We start from the raw sequence: 20339 nt of genomic DNA, 5'->3' as shown, positions 1-20339 counted from the left end.
TTTATTTTTTTTAACTTTTTCAAATCTGATTCTAATGTGTATTGACTTACATATTTAAATAAGTACACAAAAGACCTAAAGGGAGGAGGATTAACAATATTCTTGCAGGGTAAAAAGTTAATAATAATTTTTTAAAAATCCCTCTTTTTTTCCTTAGCATCCAGTTTGACAAGAGGGAATTCTTAACTGGATCCTGTCCAGAAAAACAGCCATAATTGTGCTTTGAAGAATAGCTGGCTGCTTATAATTTTTAATACACCACATGCAGCTATTACCCTTAAGACTTCTAGCAGGAGCTATAGGTTCCATTCTGGCACTTTAGGTAGTGACAAATGACCAAACATGCTTGAAGACAAAAGTAAAAATGTGTCATATCTTTTGAGCTATCTGGAAGCAGATTGTCATATCAAATTCATTTGCTCAAAAAAAAAAATATGTAAAAGCTGCCATCCTGTACTCCAAGGAACTATCAAATCAACTTGGCTGACCTTGGTTCTTCCATAAACACATTTAATGTAAAAACTCTTTACATTTTTAACAAGGATGAGTAATTGCAATATCTTTTACTTCATTAATCTTCTGGTCTTCTAGTTTATTTTGTATTGAATTTTTGTTTACACCAATTACTTAGCTGTGTTTAAAAGGTAATCTGCTTTATAGTCTCAAAATCAGTACCAAATAAAGGTATACATTATTCTAATTGTTAGCATTTACAAAACTTACACTCTATTGGATTTTTTTTTTAAATGAGAACTTCTTCCTTTTTTTAAATAGTGCATACAAGGCACAAGAGCTTCTGAGTATATTTACTCAAGCCAAATCTTTTGGCATCAACAAATGCATCATTTAGTTCATCTTAAACTAAATTTACAAACCGTACACCATTTAGTTCATGTTGAATTAAATTTCTTAAAGTATATGATTTTTGTTTAATGATTTGCATAAATTAATTTTAATAAGTATCTGAGAAAAAATACAGATTAACTGTTACAGGTTTGATGAGAAGACACAGTAATAATATGGCTATCACTGGAGGATTAACCTATTGATCTACCAGGAATTCTTAACAAAAATTCAATATTTTCACTGTGTTCAATAAGAGAAATAACCTAAAAAGATACTTTATCCCAGGTGCAGTGATGCATACCTGTAATCCCAGCATTTCAGGAGGCTGAGGCAGGAGGATTGAAAGTTCAAATCCAGCCTCAGTAATTTAGCAAGGCCCTAAGTGACTCAGCAAGACCCTATCTCAAAATATAAAATAAAAAAAGGTCTGGGGATACGGCTCAATGGTTAAGCACCTCTGGGTTAAATCCTGGTACCAAAAAAAAAAAAAAAAATTATAAAAGCAACCTGAATAAAGAATGTCATAAACCAATCTTCATAATTGTTATCATAGATTTCCCCACATTTAAGATTAGAAGAGGGGGCTAGGGTTGTGGCTCAGCAGTAGAGTACTCGCCTAGCATGCACGGGGCACTGGGTTTGATCCTCAGCACCACATAAAAATAAAATAAAGGTACTGTGTCCAACTAAAATAATATTTTTTAAAAAAGATTAGAAGAGATGAAAATGTATTTTCAATGTAATAGAGGGGCTTTGTCAGAACACTGTATTAGTTCTGACGATAGTTTTCTAACTAGTTGCTTTATCAGTGGACCCAGGGTTCAATGTTCTTACTTTCCAGCAAGGAACAAAGGGTAGAATGAGATTTAAAGTCTGGCAGAAATGGGTGGTGATCCTTAACTGTAGGCCACTAGCACTCTGTAGTGGATTAACAGTTACTACAGTTCACTCAGTCTGAGGTCAGATTCACATTAGAAGAGAAAACCAAAGAAGTCTTATTTCTTACCTTCTCCTTCTTAAAGGAAACTAATATGAATAAAGCTTAACATTATAATGTGATTTAAAATTTTAAATCTTAAAAGATATTAGTCTCAATTTTCTGAATAAGAAAATCAGATTATTAATGTTTTTTACATGAAAAACTGTGCAAACCAAGTATTTGAGTGAAAAGTGACCCATTAATTTATTCCCAGTTTTTAATAGAAGATATTTTCCCTTTGATTCAAAAAACACAATTACTTTTAACACTTAATAGGAATTCACATTAGCTGTAACATTTGTATAGTGGATCAAAAACGTGTACGGCTTAAGCAACAGCTTGGAAAGAACTAGTCAATTAATATTCTGCATATCCAGGGCTGGAGACATAGCCCAGTGGTAGAGCACTTGCCTGGCATGTGCAAGGTCCTGGGTTCAATCCCCAGCACCATGAAACAAGCAAGCAAACAAAATTTCTGCATATCCAGCCAAAGGAATAAAGAAGCTGCTGTTCAATGGCTTCTGTGGGAAGCCTCTGCCATCCTTCTGCAGCATTGGTACCTTGAAATGAAACAGAAAACATGAAACTATTGTGTTAAGTACAAAAAATGAAATCCAAACTAACCACCTCATTATTTGTTGCAATAACATACATTCCTGTTCTTCTATGCTAGCAGGCTTGGTAGACATGTTTTTGAATACAGACTAGATCCATGCTTCTCAAATTTTAATGTGCATATACATGAGAAGACCTTAGTAAAGTTTAAAATAATTCAGATCCTTATACAAAGTACATGTATGAAGACTTGAATTGGGTGTCAACATACTTTATCTACAGAGATAGAAAAATTGTGGTATATATGTGTACTAAGAGTTATAATGCAAACAAAACAAAACAACAAAAAAAGTACATGTATAAAGGCATAAACTGGCATAAATATACTTTATATACAGAGATACGAAAAATTGTGCTCTATATGTGTAATAAGAATTGTAATGTATTTCACTGCTGTGCTGTCTGTCGTGTATTTAAAAAAATAAAATCAATAAAAGATTAAAAAAAGAAAGAAAGAAAATTCCAAATTTGGTAGAAGATATAGATCTAAAATAAATAAATAAATTAATTAAATTAAATAATTCAGATCCTGATTCAGTAGGTCTAAGGTAAGGCCTAAGGTTCTACCTTTCTAAAAAGTTACAGATGGTGCCACTGCTGCTCATTTGGGGCCACAATTTGAGTAGCAGAGTTCCATGTTGATAGATTTGCATTTGTCTGAGGTCAACTGAAGTTTGGGAGTGACAAATGAGTTGGAAGGGAGATTTAAGGAAATAAATTTGAAACTTCATACACATAAAAATACAGCACGTTTAAATTTATATTGTATTGGGTAAGCGAAAATAAATCTATTTTTAGCACTACTATGGGTTTTAGCACTAAGCAATTTTTATTAAACAGCATTAAATTGAGCTGGGAATGTAGATCAGATCAGGGATAGAGTACTAGAATGCTTGCCCACCCTGCACAAAGCCCCAGGTTCAATCCCCATCTCTGCAGCATAAAAAAAAAAAAAAAAGCCGCAGACCATATACTAGTGTAGTTCAAAGAAATAAAGAACAACAACAACAAAAAAATTCATTTTGTAAGATATATTAGGCACATCAATATTCATCAATATTAGATGACAACATTCAATATAAGTGTATTAAATGAATTATAAGTCTAAGATATAATGCAAGAAAAACTATTTTTAAAAGTCTAGTATTTATTAGCTATCTTAGAACAATTTAAAAATTTTTTACTACCAATGGTTATATCAACCAAACGATCAACATTATATTATAAAATCACTTGGTAATGTTTTGGGGGTTAGGCAGTTCATTTATGCTGCCATTTGGTTATTATAACTTACTAATGCCATATTTTCATATGTAATAAAATCAAGCTTCCATGATTTCTTATCAACCAAATATTTATTGAGAACCTACTATGTTTCTGGCACTGTGCAAGGTGTTAGGTATAGCAATGAATAAATCCAACACTAGTCTGTGCTGAAATACTAGAAAGTCTAAATGACTTATACACAATCATATTATGTAAAAATGCAAAATATTGAACACAAAAAAAATTTTTAATGTCACTGACCTCACAAAAAAATGAATCATTATAACAAATTATTATAACTAATAATGAAACACAGTGGAGAAAATCCTGTAAAATTTTGTTCTACAAAATATGCTTCTATAAAATATTTTATTTGTGGTATTGACTAGTAGTTCATATTTGTTCATTCATTTTTGCATTCTAAGTATTATTTCCAGAATATAATAATGTCTCTTTGCTACGTAACCAAATTCAGAAGATAAAATTTTCACTATTGTAACCACAATTAGGATCAGTCTTATCAACTGTACCATCATGCATTCAGAGCTGATCCTGGTCTTCCCCAAATGAAAACACTAAACTTGTGAATTACCAGATTCGTATCCTGCTGTCAATTACACAACCATTCATCAAAACCAAAACAAAGCAAACAGCTAAAATCAGATATTCAGGAAAGACTTTGACACAAACAATTTTGTTTTAGGTGCTAATTGGCTGCTTCTCTTAAACTTTAGGAATCTAGATTGCAGTTTTGAGTAGATTGAGAACCTACTATGCTGAGAATCATCTCAACTTTAAATTTTGATTCCTTATAATAGAGTGCTTATTACAAAACTATATTTGTTATGTTTGTCTAGATATTAATGGCTTTATTCCAAAGGTTCTCTTCATTTTCCCTTTTTACTTATTGGAAGTTTATTAACAGATTAGATTTCAAGGAAAGTGACTTGGAACAAGTTTACAAAAAAACTTACAGTTTAAAGAAAATGATTTGGAGCACCTATTATTTACATGAGGTCCTACTGTGACTAAAAATGGGGATGACAGGTGTTTGTGCTAATAAAACAAAATCATCTTATACTTGGACCCAGTGAGATTCTGCTAAAGGATGGTCAAAGATATAATTGTGTATCCTGAATGTTAGAAAAAAATAAAGATGATAAATTCTATGATCCTATGAAATGACAAGCAATGTTTAAGTAAATGTGAAGAGTTGATCTCTGCCATTTAATGCATTCATATATAAATAACTTTTTCATTAACTTATTTCTATACTTTATCAAATTAACCTGAAGTGAAGTTCATGTCCAGAGGCCCAGGATAATTAATGAAATTCCACAGGTCAAATAAGACATCTTACATGCAAAAATAAAGAATATTTATGGGAACTAATAACTCTAATAAATTAAAAAATTGTTAAAAATATAAAACATAAAAATAAAGGGGAAACTTACTTTATTTGTATAAAGTGTGAATTTACTTTGCTTGAAGAGTTAAGTCTCATTCTCCATGGTTAATGCAGGATTGCTCATACCTTAAAGAAAGAAAATAAACAAACATTTTTGGTTGTTTTTGAACAAATAGGCAGAGATATGTTTATTCACCTAAGAATAATTCTCAAGAATACTTGCAAAGTGCCCTGAATATAGTAAGGAGGCTGGGGAGATGACTTCGAGAAGAACAAACATATGCACTCACACCCTGTCCAATGTTAGAGCCAGGATTTTTCTCCCCACCTCACACACACAAACATCAAAGACACTAAAAATAGAGCTAGAAATGTAAAAATGTAAATATGTGTTCGATATTTTGCATTTTTACATGAGGAAGAAAAAGAACAAAGTGGTGAAAGATATTAAATTGCTCAGATCAAGTTTCCTCACCTAATAACCTCCTTCTTCAAACCAATCTTTAAGTCCTTTCTCATCGTCTCCTTCTCTTTTTATTCTTCCTTCCTTTACATTTTCCTCTATACTAGTTTCTCAATTCATTCATCAAATTAACAGAAAATTAATGTAAATGCCAAATAATTAATAGCATATAAAATCAAGCAATCATCTCCAAGTCGATGTAGACTTTCAGATAGAACATGTATTCCTTCTGGAAGAAAGGGAGTTCTTTGTCGCTCTTGACCCCCAACTTTTCATCACTTCTTTTCCTCTAAGGAAGGTCATACACTCAAATGGAAAACAGGTGTCATCAATTTTTGTCAATGCAATGCCTAGCCCTTCCTATAGACTGGAAAATGAAATGGCGGGTTAAGGGAGGGACTAAATTATGAACACTCAGATCACGAGGATCTTCACAGGACACAAATGGTCTGCAAAATATGATCTTTAAAAAAAAAACTTTGATTTTTAAGAGAATTGACTTATTGTATATTAAATAATGATGAGAATTTTTACACTGGACTCTTTACTTCCCACTATCACTAAATCCCAAAGAGATGACACTTTAAAGTACAATGAATCAAGTCAGGAAGCACATGAATTTGAAAAAAAAAAAGAACTAGAAACAAAGAAAATGTCTGAAAAACTGCTAAAATTAGTCAATCTGGAAATTTCCTGGCTAACAGGGCCTTACTTGTGGGTGTCTGGTTTTGTAGTCATTCTAGGGACATCCACACACCTGCACTACAATCACCTCACTTAATATTGATCAACCCCAAGAAACAGAGAGTATCTGAAGGATAAGGAAGCTAAGCCCAAAGGAATTAGATCATAACAAATACCACACACTAACAGGTGTCCAAACTGGGTCTTGTAAACAAGTCTGACTTCAAAGCCTTGATTGTTCTTTTCGAATAAACTAAGTAATCAAAAGATTAAAATCAATAATAACAAAAGAACTGTGTATGAGATATGAAGAAATTACAGGCAGTTTAAGTTATGGTAATTATGCAATCATTTTACATAGATATTTTAGAGCTGAATAGAAATCTTAGAGTCAAAAACAGAGCTACATAATTAATTTAAAGTACTTTTCAGAAGATATTTTATAACCGCCTGAGTTGACTACATTTTTTTTATTGTAATCCTTTGTATTTGGAATTTATTTCTATCACTACTTAAAAAAAAATACAGGCAGTGATAAAGATTTGGTTCTTTAAACTGGAAGAAAAATAATCTTCTACAAAATGGTTTTCTATTAACAGATGTTAAAACAACTCACAAAGAGTTCTTTCAAAATTATTCTAAATTTACAATGGACATCTGACTCCAAAGGTTGTGTGTGTGTGTGTGTGTGTGTGTGTATACTTATATATATACTTACATTTATAAAGACATATTTATATATATATTTATAAACACATGTATAAAAATTAATAAAGTTCTGTAGAAAAATAGTGAGATTTTTCACCACTGCCCCTTTTTAAAACTAAAAGCATATTTAAAAATAGCCAAATAAGCACACCCTTACCAGCTTTGCCTTTTCCTGGGTTTGTGCTGCTCTCTGTCCAAGACTGAGAATCAGTAAGAAGGTGGCTCTGGGACTCTCTCAATGGCTTTGCAGGAAATTGATGGTTTTCAGGACTGATAAATAATAATGAACATCACAGGTTAATTCTTGGTAGCATTGTTGAGTATTTCTCAAAATATGAAACTCAAACCACTTGTAATACAAGATGATTTTAGGAGGTATCCAAGATATTTGGGGACTACAAGGATAAGACATGAAAAGACACTGACTCGCAAGGAGAAAAATGTTGTCTTCAGTCTCCTTTCTTCCTTCTCATCATAAATAACATGATAATCTCTAACCTTGGAAAATTTACATTATTAATATAGAGAATAATCCTTAACCTCAGATTTTAGCAGGTAAGGGAATCTAATTAAAACTTAATAAGATCATTTTTATACTTGATTTTATTCTGTTTATGGCAAATTATAATAGCTTTTTTATTTATGACTGTGATATGAAGTTTGCTTGAAAAATAAGTGTAAGTATCCTTCTTAAAGAGATATATTACACAAAAATATTAATTTTGGGATGTATAGATATGGAAAAAATATGAAGGTGACAGTAGGAAGATAAGTTTGAGAAAAAACATGGTAGTGTTTCTAAAGTGACCTAAATGATCTTGAACAAAGAATTCTCTTCCTCCCTATGAACAAATGAGAGTGCTATCTTGCAGATATGTTGAAAACATTTGACTTCACAAGTCCTTAATTTGGGGAGTGAAAAGGCTTAAAAGAATTTCCTCTGAAACTTAAGTTTTAAAGTTTAGGTGGACCTGCCATATGTCAACATGTTGGATGATGTGGAAAATATACAAAAAATAATAGTCCACTTAGGGAAAAATTCTGGGCATAGAAGGTATTAGCAAAATTTTAGAATATCCTGAAATAGAAATTATAATTTAAAAATCTACTTACAATTCTTCCAAAAACTAATTGCACATATTTTAGCTGAATATAATTATTACGTTTTTAAGGATATGAGGTTAAGCTTTTGCTCCTTAATAATTACCTCATATCTAATATTTTATAACATTTTAATATTTTTTGCAGCTTTAATAGCTCCTTATTAAAATTTTGGAGGTAAATTTTAAAAATAAGCATGTTTCTGCAGAGATTTATACCTACTCATAAACAAAAATCTTTTTTACTTTAACTTTTAATATTCTTCAAGAAAGAGGCAATAAAACAGAGAATGCTAACTAGGGACTGGTTTAGAGACTCCTTAAAGCTAACAGAATGCTACAAAGTAGCCACAATCCAATCATTCGATAATATTTATTGAGACCTGATATATCAACGAACACATTCTTTGCACTTATGGAACTGTGTGGTAATTAAGGAAAAATAATAAATTAAATATATAATAGCCTGGTGATACTAAGATGGACTCTAGTGTAAAGTTATACCTGAGCAGAAAGTAAACAAAGGGAAGACTCAGACCATTCAGACAAATAGAGGAAGATCTGTTAATAAGGGTAATTTGTCAAGATCACTTAGCTGGGTAACATTATCAGAACTAAAATTTCCTCCAAACTGAATAACACCCATTAATTTTTAAACTACAAAAGCCATTTAACAAGGGTAAAAATGATTATTGCAAACTACTGTTAAATTTTATAAAAGCTTGAAGGCATATCCTAAATAATGTATTAAAACTAGATTTCTCTGCGCTGATGTATAACAAAATCCACTAACATTTAGCTGTTTAATTTCCAAGCCCAAACTCATAAAACATGACCCGTGAGGCTCTGATGTCTTTGAATATCCACATGAACTACATCAGAATGGCCTTGTCACTAACTGATGGAACCTAGCTGTCCATAACTTACTCTAAAGATGGAGCTGCAAATGGTTTTCTTTCTTTTGACAACTTAAAGTGATTTTGGAATTGTTGCCAGAAACCTTGCCTTGAGAAGGATTCTGAGCTCACTCTAAGCTCCACAGGAAAAAGTACTGTGATCAATAAAAAATTTTCACAAAAAAATAATAGTTAAGGAGCACTATTCTTCCAAGCCTTTTCACTCCCCAAATTAAGGAACACTGATGTAAGTCCTGCATATATGACATGTAGCAACTAAGAAAGTCTCCAAAATTTAATAAAGAATGATATCATGGTTATGCTTTTGTTGTTGATTTTCCTTTAAACATTAGAGGTATGTTGATACTCAAATAAATATTTCATAAAGGTCTAAAAATCAGTGTTTCAAACCAATGAAAACTCACATACAGCATTTTAAAAGTTTTAACTACTATCGCCTTTTGACAGTAGCAAAGTCAGAATTAAACTTCAGTTCTGTTGCCATCTTCAAATTCTTGAAAGACTGAATCAAAACAAACTTAAAGCTGGAGCAAAAGTCTCCAGACAACAAATTTCCCGGACCCCTTCACCTCTCTCTAAACAAAATAAAAAATAAAAAGGTTCTGATAATACTTAGAGGTCTTTAAACAGCAAAAAGGTTATAGGATATATTACTAATAGAATTATCAAACAGGTGCCTTGGGATCCATTTGAACTCCAAAGGCTTGATCCAGAGAATTTTCTCTGAGCTTCATAAAAGTTACCAGAGAGGAAAGACATGGAGGGTCAGAGGGGAATTTTATCCTTTGCATGCTCACTAGAAAAACGAGGAGCTAATTTTGTCCTATAATTTTTAAGTGCTACATTTTAAAAAAATCATAATATATTTCAGTCAACTGAAATGTACAGAGAACCTGTGTACTTATCCCCTAGACTATCAGCAAAACCTCATAAACACAATCTAAGCTGCCCAGGTTTGCCTCCCCAATCATACTCTCCTCTCTCCCTCATTCCAAGTGGAAACCATTGCAGTAAACTCTCTTATGTTTACTCATGTAAACAAAGGACTCAAGAATAAAACTCATTGGAAAATAAAGCAGAAAAAAGTGTGGGATTACTTTTTAGCTGTGGAATTCAGTCCTGCAGGAGTGGATGGTTGTTCAGGATCCTGGTTAACAAGGCAAGTTGGAAAAGAGCAGCCATCACCTAGACTATAATTAAAATAAAAACTTACAGTTGAATCAGGAAAAAGACAATGGAGTAAAACCCTGTTACAATGCCAATGACTGAAAGTAGAGCAGGTAATATGCAAAATATGTGGATCAGCATTGGCTTCAATACATTGTTTATATTTAGAGAGAGGATGAGTTAGTTCATGTTCACATTGATGTAATAGTGAATTATAAAATATTACTTAAAAATAGAAGTCACTATGCAGAATTATAGACCTATGGAACAGAAACTTTTTCTGAAATTGTCCTTTGTTGACTTACTTTCATTAGTTTAAAACCTGAAAAAGTTAACAGCAAAAGTACCTTGAAAAAATAGGTAGCAACCAATATTTCTTCTCATCACCAAAAACTTGTCGCATGTTTTTACTGAAACCCAAGCTGAAGCCATTCTTATCTGTTCCATGTCGAAACACTGGACTTCTGAATGCCTCTAGAAGAGATCGTAAAGCAATTGCATGAATAAAGAACAAATCAACAAGAGGTTCCTAATATTTAGAAATAATTAAATTAAATGAAGAAACTCTGGAAATCAATGTCCACCCTGTGAGTAAATATGTACCTACTAGTAGCCCTGACATACAGATTGTCTATTCTATTTCAAAATATCATGTCTATTTTAATTCTCAACTAATCCTTTTACTACTATGGCTGTACATGTGCATTGTAAAAACATTTAAAAATACAAGTAAGCAAACAGGTTAAAACTTTGTATCTTCTGGATCTTTTGATAGATAATTGAATGGATACATGGAAGGGCAATAGATATATTCAAATATACAGTTTTTTTAACCAAAATGAGAGTATATTTTACATATACTGTATAACTCTTTTGAAGTTAACAAATTCCAGTTTCAATATTATTGAAATTTTCTCTCACTTAATCATAAAAATTTTCCAAATGACCCAAAAATATACTGTATAGCCATAATCATACATTGCATCTGCTGATTATGCCCACTTGCCTATCAAAGTTGAGGTTGAAAAGGTTCTAGGAGTTGCCCAAGATCACAGAACAAATAAATTACAGATGTGGGATTTGAACAAGGTCATCAATGTTCCTTCCAGAATACTATATTTTCTTCTTGAACAACACTGAAAGGCAAATTCTAAAATGTTATTTTTGGAATATGAACAAACATAGAAGTATAATGATTTTTTTCCCAAAATTTAAAATAAAAAAATCTAACTAGAAGTCGAGTTCTATGAAAAATGTGGTGATTCAGACATACCACAAGTTGTGTCTACTTGCACTGTAATAAATGCAACATCCTTTGCATTTGCCACTCCAGGTTAAAGAGTTTTTTGAAAACTTCTTTATAGTTATAGGACCATATTATCCAGAGGAAATCCTTTCAGTGCTACAAGTTAAATCTCAAATCTAGAAGCTAAAAGCTTCTGGAAACAATTCATTTACTTTCAATGCATTACAATTTAAATGTCCAAAATCAAATTGGAAAACAAGATACCTTGCTTAGAAATTACTTTATTAAAGTGAATTTTTTTCTAATAATATGTGCTGTAATAGGATTTTGCCTGAATGTTAAAAATGAACAAGAACTATCTACTACAATTAATCTTCACTGAATAATCATGGGATCTCATAGCTTAAAAGGCTCCTTTCTGATCAAAGGAATTTATAAATTCAAGTTGCATTCCCAAAGTCCTAATCTTAGCCTAGAAATTATGTAGCTAAGTCTCTGCTTACTTTTCATTTCTCATTCTTTAGCTTCTATGCTTCAACCCCATGGATGGTTTCTCAAGTATTCCTAGCTTTTTTCCTATATTTTCTTTCTTTCTTTTTTAAACTGAGGTGAAATTCACAAAACTGAAAATCTTTTTTGAAGTGAACAGTCAAATGGCACTCAATATAAATTCGGTGCAACAATTACCTTTATCAAGTTCCACAATAGTTTTACTATTATAACCTTAAGCAGTTACTCTCCAGTCCTTTCTGTCCTTATCCCCAAGCAACAACTAACACGATTTTGCTCTATGGATTTACCTATTCTGGACATTCATATGAATGGGATCATATAAGCCATAATCTTTTGTGATTATTTTCTTTCACTTCGCATGTTTTCAAGATTCATGTGTGTTGTAGAAAGTGTCAGTACTTCATTCCTTTTTATAGCTGAGGAATATTCCTTTGTAATACATATGCCCATATTTTCTCCATTATTTGATGGGCATTTGGGTTGCTTCTGACTACTGTAAATAGTTCTTTAGGATCACTGGTATACAAGCATCCATTTAGATTCTTGTTTTCAATTTTTAGAGTATATCCCGAGTAGTGGCACTGCTGGCTCTTATGATAATTCTACCACATGAAGAATATGCTAACATGTTTTTAATAGTCACTGCACCATTTTATATTCCCAGAATTATAAAAGGATTCTAAATTCTCCAAATCCTGACAAACACTTGTTTCTGGTTTTGTATTACAGCCACCCTAGTGGTGTGGAAGTGATACCTCACTATGGTTTTGGTTTGAGTAACGATGTTGAGCATGTTTTAAAGTACTTGTTGATTATTTGAATATTTTCTCTAAATAAATGTCCACCTAAATATCTATTCATATCGTTTGCCAATTTTTTGAGTCTTTTTGTTGTTGATTTGTAAGAATTCTTAGTATATTCTACATATGAGGTCCTTAATCAGATACATTTTTTGCAAATATTATTCTGTTGTTTTTTATTTTCTCAATAATATCCTGTGGTTCACAAAAGTGAACAACAAAAGCATGAGCAACAACAGAAAAAAATAAGGAGTTATTTTTTTCTGTTGTTGCTCATGATTTTGGTATTCTAAGACTACAATTGCCATTTTCAAGGTCCTGAAGATGCATTTTCTAAGTTTTATAGTTTTAGCACTTCTGTTTAGATCGTTGGTTGATTTTAATTTTTTAAAATATTCTTCTAGTTGTCAATATACAGTGCTGAGGATTGAATCCAGGGTCTCACACATGCCAGGCAAGTGCTCTACCACTGAGCCATGATTCCAGCCCCTTCAATTTTAATTTTTTGTATATGCTATGGAGTAAGGGTCTAATTTCATTTTCTGCCCTATGAATTCAAGTTGTCCCAGCAACATGACAAGGCTATTAGTCTTTTTCCATCTATGGTCCTGACAACCTAGTTAAAAATTGATTGACTAAAGATGTATGGATTTATTCCTGGAAGAGTGTGTGTGTGTGTGTGTGTGTGTGTGTGTGTGTATACGCATGCATGCATGTAATAATGTAATATAATTAAGAATACACAACCAAATGAGGAGACGCACAAATATAGAGGTATGTATCTCATCATGTCAGTAGCACACTGTTTTGATCATTATAGTTTTGAAATCAGGAATGTGAATCTTCCAACTGTGTTCTTTTTCTGGTGAGATATTTTGGCTATTTGAGTCCTCTTATAATTTTATATGAATTTGAGGATCAGTTTTTGCATTTATGCAAAAATGGAATTACACTGAATGTATAAATCACTTTGGGTAGTACTGCCATCTTAACAATGTTAAGTCTTCCAGTCCATGAACATGGGGAATCTTACCATTTATTTATAAGTCTCCTTTAACTCCTTTCAATAATGCTTTGTAGTTTTCAGTGTGCTACTGTAGAACCTCCTTGGTTAAATTTATTCCTAAGTTTTTTATTCTTTTAAAAACTTTTGAAAAGTGGAATAATATTCTTAGTTTCATTTTTGGATGTTTCATTTTTTGTGTACAGAGAAACATAACTGATTTGGCACTTATTGATTTTATTTGACTATCCAGATATTGTTAGCACTGCTTTTCTTGTGAATTCTTTAGATATTTTTATATAAGATCATGTTATCTGTGAATAGGGATAGTTGTACTTCTTTCCTTTGGTTGCCTTTATTTCTTTTCCTTGACTAATTCTAACTGGTTAGATCTCGCTGTATGTTGAATAGCAGTAATAAAAGAGACATCCATGTTTTGTTCCTGATGTTAAAGGGAAAGTTTTCAGTTTTTCACCTCTGAGTCTGAGGTTAGCTGTGGATTTCTCATAAATGCCCTTTATCAGGTTGAGGAGGTTCCTTTCCACTCTTAATTTTTTAAGTGTGCTTCCTCTTAATCATGAAAGAGTGTTAGATTTTGTTACATGTTTTTCTCTTTTCTCTGTTAATGTACAGTGAAGCCAAACTGTCCCAGGCTTTTCTTTGTTGTGAACCATTTGATTACTAATTCAATCTCTTTACTTGTTATAGGTTTGCCCTAGTTTTTTGTTTCTTCTTGAATCAGTTTGATGGCTTGTTTGTTCCTAGAAATTTGTCCATTTCATCTAGGTTTTCTAATGTACAATAGTTCATAATAATCTTTTATAATCCTTTCATTTCTAAAAAGTCAGTAGCAATGTCCCCATTTTCATTTCAGATTTTTGTGATGAGTCTTCACTTTTTTCCTTGTTAGATAAATGTTGTCAATTTTTTTGGTTTCATTGGTTTTCTGTAATTTTTTATTATTTATTTCCATTATCTCCTATCTTTATTACTTCCTTCCTTCAGCTGGCTTTGGGTTTAATTTGTTCTTCTTTTTTTTCATTTTTTAAGGTAGAAAGTTATTGATTGAAATATTTCTTCCTTGTTAGAATGGACATTTACAGCTATTCATTTCCCTCTAAGAACTGCTTTAGCTGCATCCCATATTTATAGGGCTTTTGAACATACTGTTTTCTCTGCCTGAGGTGCTTTGGCTCTTTTCATGGCTGACTGCTTAGGTTAAGTACTTTTTGTTGTAGTAAGTGCTTTCCTGCCAGCTCATTCTAAATAAGTTTCCTCCATCATCCCCAGTTCTTTATTCACACTTCAGCATTCTCTTTGCTTAGTTAAAATTATTTTGCATTTTGTAATTACTTTTATGTTTCATTATTAATTTAGGGACCCCTCAATAGACTGTCTCCTTTACTACTTCTATTCAACATTATACAGTAAGTTCTAACTACAGCAATTAGTCAAGGAAAAGAAATAAAGGCAACCAAAGGAAAAAAATACAGCTATCCCTATTCACAGTGCTCTTGGTCACAATGCTTTGCCCAGCATGGATGACCAATAAATACATGAAATGAATGAACTTATATATGTCGAAGTGACTATCCACACACACAAAAATGTGAGAAATAAGAATGATTTTTACCACTTCAGGATAGGTCGATGTTTAATCATATGGCAACTTTCAATGAATATCTACATATGTACTTAAAGTTCTGTCAACTACAATAATTTAATACTCACCTAATGTAGATTTATTTTTGCTGACTAGCCAACAATGATAGCCAAACAGAGAAGACAAGCTGACAGAAAACATAGCTGCAGCAAAGAATAAAAACATAATATGGAACTTGGCTTGAGTATCAGGTAGGCCATTCTATAAAGAAAGGAAGAAAATAACATGTTTCGTCAAAGGGGAAATTATCCTTTTATTTTTATAAGTAAGTTTCTTTTTGCTTAAATTTTTTTATAAATTTTTAATAATTTTTTTATAAATTTAGATATGGAGAAAGATACATGGTGTTAAAACTTTAGGAGGAAAAAGAAATATATATTTTGTCATATTAAATTAAATGTTTGCTGGAATATGTGTCTATGGAAAAGATTAAAATTGGGGGTATTTATTTTGCATAGTCAAATCAGAAAAATTATGACAGCATAGTATAAACTATAACAGTAGGACATGAGATAGAAGGAATTATAAAATATTTTAAATCTGACATGTTTTGTTTACATACTACAGATTCACAAATGTTTAAATAGCTTTATTATTAAGGTTAACTGGCACAATTTAGTTACTATTCTCATTGATGTTTTCTATTACTGCAAACAACAGCATTGACTAAAAGAATACATATAACAACACATCCACAATAATGCTCCAAGCTATTTTAAATAATAACATCACAGAAAAGATCAACATTAATGAATAACACCTATCTAAAATAAATTTTATAATGCCCATTGGCTGAAATAGGCCACCTCAAAGCAAAACTAGTTTGATCGTCTCTGTTGGTATGTCAAAGGAGACCTCGACTGGCTCTAGAATGGAGGGCGTGGGGATATGGGCAATTAGTGAGGCACCAGAGCTGGCATGGAGGCCCCATCAGATATAAGGTCCTATGTTCGATTCTCTATAGTAACTGTCAGATTGACACTAGTCATAAGACCTCATTGGTAGTTTTCAACAGTGGGGTCTGCCCAGTAAAAACTCTGGTCCTTCCTTTTCAAATATATTTGTGTTTTGGAATGAAAACCACTCACAGGAATGAGGTGCAGTGAATTAATATCCTCCCAGGCATTTGTTAGGGATCATTCCTCAAGCTGGAAATTGCTACAAGCAGATCTCTTCACCTGTGTATTACTAGTACTTAGCAATGTTAACCAGCACATGGTAGGTATTCAACAACTCTTTGGTAGTAAATTTGCTTTAAACCTCAAAAACAGATCCAATGATTCAGAAATTATCACCATAATAAAGGATAATTTAATGAAAATACTAAAGCCATTCTGACAAGGAATAAACTGCTTTTTAAGATTATTTGCCACTCACAAGGAATATCTTCAGATATTTAATATACTCTTAATTTTGCCTGAGAATAGTAACATAAAAATATGTACATTAAAATAAATTAGGAAGTGATTATTTAAACACGTCATATTTTATATCAGAATATATTAGTCTTTCCATGAATTTAATAAAGACTTAAGATTTGGAAAAATATATAATACGGAAAAAAAGGAGTACTTAAAGCCTAATTAAACAATACCCACAAAAAATTGAAAACATTATAGACATAACAATTTTTAAAAAAAATCTTATATATGAAAACACATCTATATTTAAATACAGAAAAATACCTACTTATATAGTCCATTATCATTATTTGCAGTAGCTATGTTCTATAAGGTTACCATGAACACTGACTTTGTGAATCCTGAACCCCTCCTCCCAGGGACAATGCAGGGGTAGGTTCCTGCAAGACTCTTGGCATAACATCTTCATCAACTGACCAACTCACAACTTCGTTTTCTGTGGGTTTTTGCTTAAAGGTCCCTTATCATTAACATGGAACCTGTGGCCAACGGCACTATAACTTAGGCTAATGAATGAGGCTTATTAAGGTGTTTCCTTCAGGCTAATGAATGAGGCTTATTAAGGTGTTTCCTTCATATAAAATGTCAGTCTTGATTAGAAACATTAGACAGCACTTCAGCGTTATGCTTGAAGACCATTTTAAATAGCAAAATCAACAAAAAGCACAGAAATACAAGACATGGCATCAGACTGTGAAGAGCACGTTTATTCACATTATGAGAGCTAATGAAGCAAGAAGGCAGAGCTCTGCCTTGTTTCACCTCAACTGGGCACATGCGCGTGGAACACTCCAAAACTCTGCCATTCTGCACCCATCTGCAGATGATTATGAAAGCTTTGTGAGTACTGGTTTTGATATTACAGACAAATTTTGAGAAGTCGAATTAAAAAATACAGATCTGTGAATAAAGAGGACTGACTATGTGAATTAACTCTATTTTGTAAAGTCATTGTCTGAAATAATTCACTGCTGAAAATTTACATTACATATTTTTATAAACTGAAGAAAAGTCACTAAAGTAACAACTTACTGTCCAAAATTTGATAAAATACTGTAAATCTGTAGCAGCAATAAAAAGGCAGTACAGCAGAGAATAAGCCAAGAAAAGGAGGAAGAATTTATAATTTGAAAATCCAACACAATTGTTCACCCTGCCAAAAAAAAAAAACAAAAAACAGTCACAATGAGTATTACATCTTCAATCCAGTTATAATATGCTCAAATTTAACAGTGTTTGGTTTTCTCTCGTTTAAAATTTGTTAGCATTTCTTTAAGTGTAAGTCATAAAATTTCTTTATACATGGAAACATTAAAAATCAATTTTAAGAAAAAAGGAGTTTCTGTGCTTAGATCTTCAATATGCGATATTTAATACAGCTTTAATAAATTGTGATCAATGTAACTACATTTCATGTCCAAACATATGAATAAGCACATGCTTAAAAGCACAGAGCTGTAAGACAACTAGTGAAGTCAGGCAGATTAGAGAAATTGACTGTTATCTTTGGGTTTGATAACCAATTATGATTAAGTTAAAATCTTTTAAATTTTCCTGGGCTAGATAAACTAACTTCACATACTTCTCCTTGCATGCCATCATTGATTGAACCAACCAGACTGTCAAAGCATATTCTTAAATGGGAGATTTAAGAAAAGAAATACGATTGGGGGCCAAAATAGTAATGACATTTGACACTAGATAATTATATGGCCCGAGAAAGTGAAATAGTAAATTAGAATTTCATTTTTCTTACCTGTAAAAAATAAAAAAGCACTAAGATCATTTTTGACATCCAGCTTTATATTATATGATATGGACAATAACAAATTCTCAGTTCTTATTATTCTAAAATCATTATGTGATGGGTGGGGGAGGGTGGAATTCCAAACATTATTAATACATAAAAACATAAATACAGCTCATTCTATATTCACTCTTTCTCTTAAAGGACCTAGGAATTAAATAAGAAAAACATTAAAAAGCAATAATAAAAGAAAACTAACTAAATTATACCTAATAGAAGAAAAAGTAGGTCCAAATCTCCATTATGTTGGATTAGGCCCCAAATTCCTTAAAAAGACTCTTATAGCGCAAGAATTAAAACCAAGAATCAATAAATGGGATGGATTCAAACTATAAAGCTTCTTCTCAGCAAAAGAAACAATCAGTGAGGTGAAGAGAGAGCCTACAGAATGGGAGTAAATCTTTACAACAAGCACATCAGATACAGCACTAAACTTTAGAATATATAAAGCACTCAAAAACCGTAACACCAAAAAAAAACAAAAACAAAAACAAATAATCCAATCAATAAAGATACATTTATACACTGCTGGTGGGACTGCAAATTAGTGCAGACAATCTGGAAAGCAGTATGGAGATTCCTTGGAAAACTTTGAATGGAACCACCATTTGACCCAGCTATGCCACTCCATGGTTAATACCCCAAAGACATAAAAACAGCCTACTACAGGGACACAGTCACATCAATGTTTATAGCAGCACAATTCACAATACCTAAATTGTGGAACCAACCCAGATGCCCTTCAGGATAGATGAATGGATAGGGAAAGTTTGGTGTATCTACACAATGGAACACTACTCAGCATTAAAAGAGAATAAAATCATGGTATTTGCAGGTAAATGGATAGAGTTAGAGAATGCTAAGTGAAGTAAGCCAATCCCAAAAAAACAAAGGCCCAATATTGGGGGTGTGTGTGTGGGGGGGGGGTATGAGGGGATGGGAGGAATTGAGGAACTTAAGATAGGACAAAGGGGAGGGAGGGGAAGGGAGTGGGCATGGGGGTAGGAAAGACAATGGAATGAGTTAGACATCATTACCCTAAGTACATGTATGAAGACACAAATGATGTGAAAAAACTTTGTGTACAACAAGTGACTTGAAAAATTGTGCTCTATATGTGTAACATAAAATGAACTGCATTCTACCATTGTGTATAACAAATTAGAATAAATAAATAATTTAATTTTAAAAAAGATTTTTTTCCTTTGCATAGAGATCACAGCATTATGGGATAACCTCAAGTAGATGTGATAGAATAGATCTGTTAAATTGGCTGAAATCATTGCTTTCTGAGTTAGCTCAGTGTTATCTGACATATTGAACCTATTTCATAGAGCATATACATATTGTTTCCTCTCCTCAAATGTCCTTGTTCTCACTTGAGTGTTAGCAAAATAATCTTTCTATTGACTTTAGTAATAAATTGAAAACTTCCTTGTTCCAGATTTTAAAAATGAAACTATGTTCACATGAAAAATGGTTATATTTTCTACCTCAAAAATATAAGGTAGGGCTGAGGTTGTAGTTCAGTGGTAGAGTGCTTGCCTCGCATGTCTGAGGCACTGGGTTTGATCCTTAGCACCACATAAAAATAAATAAAATAAAGATACTGTGTCCTTCCACAACTAAAAAAAGAGAGAGAGAATTAAAGAAATATATAAGGTAAAGGAAGCAGCATTAAATTTATTAATTTGCATTGTATATAATCTATAGTTCTATATGGGGAAGGAATT

At 32.2% G+C, this 20339-nt stretch overlaps 1 protein-coding gene across 1 annotated transcript in view; it reads right to left on the bottom strand.

Moving 5' to 3' along the window:
• Positions 1-2004: 2004 nt before the first annotated feature.
• Positions 2005-20339, bottom strand: part of Zdhhc2 (zinc finger DHHC-type palmitoyltransferase 2) — a 63731-nt gene continuing 45396 nt past the window's right edge. Inside the window, exons 7-13 of the mRNA XM_046425980.2 lie at positions 17832-17952; positions 15447-15579; positions 10501-10627; positions 10084-10176; positions 7127-7239; positions 5161-5240; positions 2005-2385 (exon numbers count right to left, since the gene is read on the bottom strand). Coding sequence (XP_046281936.1) covers positions 5200-5240; positions 7127-7239; positions 10084-10176; positions 10501-10627; positions 15447-15579; positions 17832-17952 — 628 coding nt within the window. The 3' untranslated portion in view covers positions 2005-2385; positions 5161-5199. The remainder of the gene's footprint in view (positions 2386-5160; positions 5241-7126; positions 7240-10083; positions 10177-10500; positions 10628-15446; positions 15580-17831; positions 17953-20339) is intronic.

Source organism: Marmota monax, unplaced genomic scaffold, assembly GCF_021218885.2.
Source record: "Marmota monax isolate L192 unplaced genomic scaffold, Marmota_monax_Labrador192_F-V1.1 WCK01_AAM20220418_F8-fsc00197, whole genome shotgun sequence".
Classification (NCBI taxonomy): Eukaryota; Metazoa; Chordata; class Mammalia; order Rodentia; family Sciuridae; genus Marmota; species Marmota monax.
The sequence above is the reverse complement of the archived record's forward strand: the minus strand, read 5'-3'. Positions and strand labels throughout refer to the sequence as shown.